General features: G+C 35.8%; 1 protein-coding gene across 1 annotated transcript; it reads right to left on the bottom strand.

Annotated features, from left to right (window-relative positions):
• Positions 1-219: 219 nt before the first annotated feature.
• LOC108977750 lies at positions 220-913 on the bottom strand. The gene is made up of 2 exons (XM_018947610.1): positions 797-913; positions 220-724 (listed from the first exon to the last, which is right to left on the bottom strand). Exons 1-2 carry the CDS (start codon positions 822-824, stop codon positions 489-491), a joined length of 264 nt encoding a protein of 87 aa, XP_018803155.1. The 5' UTR covers positions 825-913; the 3' UTR covers positions 220-488.
• Between the last annotated feature and the right edge of the window lie 4,176 nt (positions 914-5,089).

Here is a 5,089-nt window from a genome sequence, read left to right as displayed (position 1 = left end):
TTACTGAATCAAACATCTAGTGGCTATTGGTGGAATCAACCACTGCAGCCTGAACTGCTATTCTCCAAGTTATTCTACGATATTCGTAGGTTTTGACTGCTATATCAACAAAACTAGAAATTCCGACTGAGGTATAAAATTAATACATAATACGAACTACAAATTTTCTATCCTAAGGCACATTCTTGTAGAGCAATAAGAAAATAATTCTTGTTCTAATTTTAGTAAAATATTTTATTAAAAAATCTTTATTTGAAAAGTTGTCGTAATATTTACATAAAAAGTTGAAGTTTTGATAACTACACGGATAAAGGGTTTAAAAGATCTGTTTGAATAATAAATTGGACTTAGAGACAGGACAGGCGCTACAAGTGCTGCAGACACGATGGATTGTTTGGGTCACTCACAACAGCTGGCAACACCTGTACACCACTTATTTGAAAGATATAGAGTATTAGTGATGCTTGTAGATGACCGAGCTCACCTCATCATAACGGAGCACCAGTAGCTTGAGACAAAATTGACCCATAACCGCGTGCAGTTAAAGTTTGTTTGATAATTTGTTGCTTGACATCAGCAGTGAGCAAACGTGGCACTTTCACTTTCACCGATTCCACGTCGGCTTCTCCCTTGACCGGCACAATGACGCGATACTCCTCCTCACTGGAATCATTTGGACTGGAGACGATGTATGGCAAGTGCACGGCGTGTGCGCAAGCAAGTGCTGTGGGAAGAACGTAAAAAGTGATACAGGGATTTTTTAAGGATGTTGATGTCCAAGGTGTTTGGTACTCACCGACAGCGAAGATCACGAGGAATTTCATGCTGTTCTGTGTGTTTGTTTGGCTTGATTGTGTCTTCAAAGCTGAAGATGTAAGAGCTTATATACAAAAGTTAAACGCAGTGCGACACACCTTGCCACATTCGCAGACTTGAATATTATTACTTTGAGTATTTATAAAATTTATTACCGTTACAAACACACACATACTTAGAGTGAAAGTTCAATAAGTATTCATTTATCGAGACAAGCATATTTTGTGTGGCGTGTGTAAAACGCTCTGCCTCTACCTCACTTCTTTCGTCCAATTGGGAGTACTTGCAGTTTTTGTAAAGCGTGTTTACTGATAAATATATTTGTATATATATATATACATATATATATAGTATAACACAATGTGATTATATATATATATACGTATGTATCACACCTAAACGCTGCAGAGATTAAATCAGTTAATTTTATTCTTTTGCTTATTGAAAGTGCCTTATAAGCTTAGCTGGCTTGATTACATCACTTGTTCCGCTTGTCTGGTTTTATATAGCTCTTTTTTATGGCACCTTCCGAATTATGTAACTTAAATATATTTTTCAATTACCTGTGCTTTTTTCAAGGTGTAAAGAATTTGAAAAAAAACAATTAGTTTCTGAAACGATTTGTAATCTATCATTTTAACATTATTCATTGCCTTGTGTTATTGTTGTTGTTTTATAAATATAATAACGATATTTTTTGAATAATGGAACCTCCAATGGTTGTAAAGGAGATTTATCCATTCCAAGGCTAAAAAAAACGCCAGCAAAGGGTAGCTAAAATAGATCATTTATTAAAAATATTACAATATTACATTAATATATTTTGTCAATAGATGTCGTTGCAATCGTATACCTTCAGTACTGCCCATGACATTGTGTCAAACCATATAGTGTTGGAAAGGTGAGATTTTAAGCTTCATTTTACAAAAAAAAAGAGTTTAATTCGTGTAGCACAAAAATGGATCGCTCGCTTCCATTCTGGAAATTTCGATATGAAAGATGCACTACGCTCTTGCCGATTTGTCATTGAAAATGTGGATGAAATTATGGAAAAGATTGATCAGGACCATCATATAAGCAGCCATGACATCACTAAGGAACTTAAGGGGGTATTTCTCCTCTAGAAATCAAATTTTGGGCAGTTTTTTGACCACCAAACACCAAAATAATTTTTTACGCTTTTTTTTAATTCCTGAATTTTTTTAAAATATCAAAAACAAAGGACTAAGGATTATATAAAGAAGGTTCACACAAAATTTCAAGTAAATCGGTTGTACACAACTTGATTAATGCCGGTACTGTGTGGAAAAAAGTAGTTTTGAGAAAAACGCGTTTAAAAAAGTGAGTCTACCTACCTAATGGGCTAGGTACTGCATCACTAAAGTAACTGTAGCTCTTAAAATAACTTTAATTTTTAAAAATCCTTTGGAGGATATGTTCTTAAGGGTCTAAACTTTAAATATATGAAAAAAAAATCGAATTTTTCAAAATTCTAGAGTAGAAGACCCCCTTACAAATCATAATCAAAGTGGTTTTGAACCATTTAAAAAAGAATGGTACCAAAAGGAGCTCGATGTTTGAGAACCACATGAATTGTCTGTTAAAAATTGAATGGACCTAATGAACATCTGCGTTTCTTTGCTGAAACGAAATGAAATCGAACCATTTCTGAAGCGAATGGTAATAGGAGACAAAAAGTAGATCAAATACGACAATAATGTGCGAAAAACATTATGGTCCAAGCGTGGTAAGGCTCAACAAACGGTCGCAAAGCCAGGATAGATGCCTGCTGAGTGTTTGGTGGGATTGGAAAGAAGTGTATGAGCTCTTCCACTTTGAGCTGCTCCAGCCTGGTCGAACGACTGATTCTACATTTTGCTGGCAACAACTGATGAGATTGAAGCCCTAAACTTGCACCATCGAACTAAAATTTGTTTCGGACAATGTAGAACTCTCTTAATGAAGTAAAGTTGCTTCAAGAGAAGCCTGAGAAAGTTACTTGTCGCAGTTTTTTTTTTTTTTTGCCGAGAAACCAGAAAAGTTTTACACTGATGGAATATTGTCTCCAGCAGAAAAATGGCAAAGAGTGGTCGACCAAAACGGTAAACATTTGGATCATTGAAGTTCATTGTAAATATAAAAAACATTAGATGAAATTTTATGAAAAAAAACGAAAAGACTTTTTCGATTACCCATTATATGAAAAGGTAGAGGCGACACAACCTGATTTTTTTGTTTTGTCTTCAACTTCAGAATCGTGTATTTATATATTTGAGTTTGGTTAGCAAGCTTTGGATTACATGAACTAGTCCCAATCACCGAAAGCATTTAAAGGAAACAAGCTTCATTTTCAGTTTCCTTTCAACATTTTTTATATCCTGAATAAGATATATCCCCAAAGGAAAAAGTGGAGATCCTATAAAATGTACGAGCTCCTTGAGTTCTACAGGGTTCCAGCACATACATTTTAGTATTAGAAAGTAATAAGTAACAGATTTCGGCTGGGTCGAAAGTAAAAAGTGATTGTAACCTAACACAGCAGCTGCTCTTATTGCACCTAAATAACTTTCTTTCTAAAGGGATTACTTACAATGACCACATTGGCAACAGTATCAATCTTTTTTCGTATTACTCTTAATCTTCTTTAGATATACAACATACCAGCGGTATCGCCAAAAATTAGAAAACCGTAGAGCATGTTAGAGAGAGATCATTTACACCACTTTTTTTTCCAGATTGACAACGAGTCGATATTCCGTTGCCCTCTTACGCGCTAACTTGGATCTATGCAGCTGCTATGAACCGATTGTCAAAAACAAAAACTTGTACTGCTGTGAGATTCTACTGGTTTAAAGTGAACCGCAACGATGTCTCTGAGCTACTTGCTCTGACAAAGTTCATCTCGCCACCGTGGTAGGTGTCCTGGCTGGACATAGCCCAATAAGCTCATCCCATATGTTGTATTATCCCTAAATATTATTTCGCTAACTTTTTGCAAAAGCTGTATGACCGAAGACGAGGTGGACGCAACTGAACACTTGCTCCGCTACTGCCCAGCTTTGGCTATCCTGATTCTGAAATAACTCGTGTGACAAACTTTCGACGAACCTTGCGGAAAAGGTGGGATTGTTATTAACGGCCTGAATAAATTTAGGGTGAGCTCAATGTGTTTTTTCTGAGTATAAAGTTGTGTTGATCCAATTTTAAAGTTTTTGGGTATCACAAAAGATTAACGTTCACATCTGTTCGTGTGATATCCAGCGCTACCTCTGACGAGAGTATCAACTCCACGACCTAACCTAACCAACCTGGTTACTTAAAATTGTTATATCTACTTTTTAACTGTCCGAAACAGAGATGATAGAACGTATACCGCAAAATACAATGAAACTTGAGTCAAGACAGAAACAATCTTTTTCTACAGGTACCCCTTTCCCATGACAAAATTTCTAGGCGCCCAAATGAGAATTTATAGAAATAAATACGGGTTCTTATTATGTGAACTTGCTAGGAGTTGGAGTTGCTGGGAGTTGGGGACATAAAATAAATATTAATTTGCTCAACAAGCTTCAACCATAAATTCTACAAAAGGACTCAATTATGCAGGAATATTTACCACGTAAACGGCTGATCTGAACTTTGCACCAGCATATTTTTGGAAACATATTTCACTAGAGAAACATAAAAAAGCATAACATTACGTACCACATACCACACACACATATATGTATAACCATAACATAACGTAAATTATACCCCTCCACATTGACTGCAGCATTAAAATGATAAACAGTCGAAGTTTTGCGTTTTTAATGCGTTGCCGGTACGTGAAACGGTAATCGCCGATAAGCAGCCGAAATGCGGAAATATTATATAAAAAGCACAACTGCCTTCGATAAAGCACTTCCTAAGTAACTTCATTGTTAGCGCGGCGGCTATAATTTTACTATATAAAGTGTTGATTTGGCTTCGGCTGATTGTGACACAACATGCACAAACAAAATATTATTGCATCTGGAGTAAGCAAAAAACGAGCTACAAGTTTTTGGAGCAAAATTCATATTAAGTTTTATTTATTCCACATGACTACTGAATTTTTAGACTCTCCATTGAACAAACTTGTTTTGCCTACCAAAATAGACCTAAATGGTAGATCTAAGCAACTTTCTTAGGAGAAAATGTACAGGAATTCGAATACTCAAGAGCACGCATTTCTTATCGTTCCCAAGATAGTCAGGTCTAAGTAATCGGAATTTTATCCGGACAAAAACTA

The sequence above is a fragment of the Bactrocera latifrons genome, unplaced genomic scaffold, assembly GCF_001853355.1.
Source record: "Bactrocera latifrons isolate USDA-ARS-PBARC rearing strain unplaced genomic scaffold, ASM185335v1 scaffold_95, whole genome shotgun sequence".
Lineage (NCBI taxonomy): Eukaryota > Metazoa > Arthropoda > Insecta > Diptera > Tephritidae > Bactrocera > Bactrocera latifrons.
This window is presented reverse-complemented; position numbering and strand designations above follow the sequence as displayed.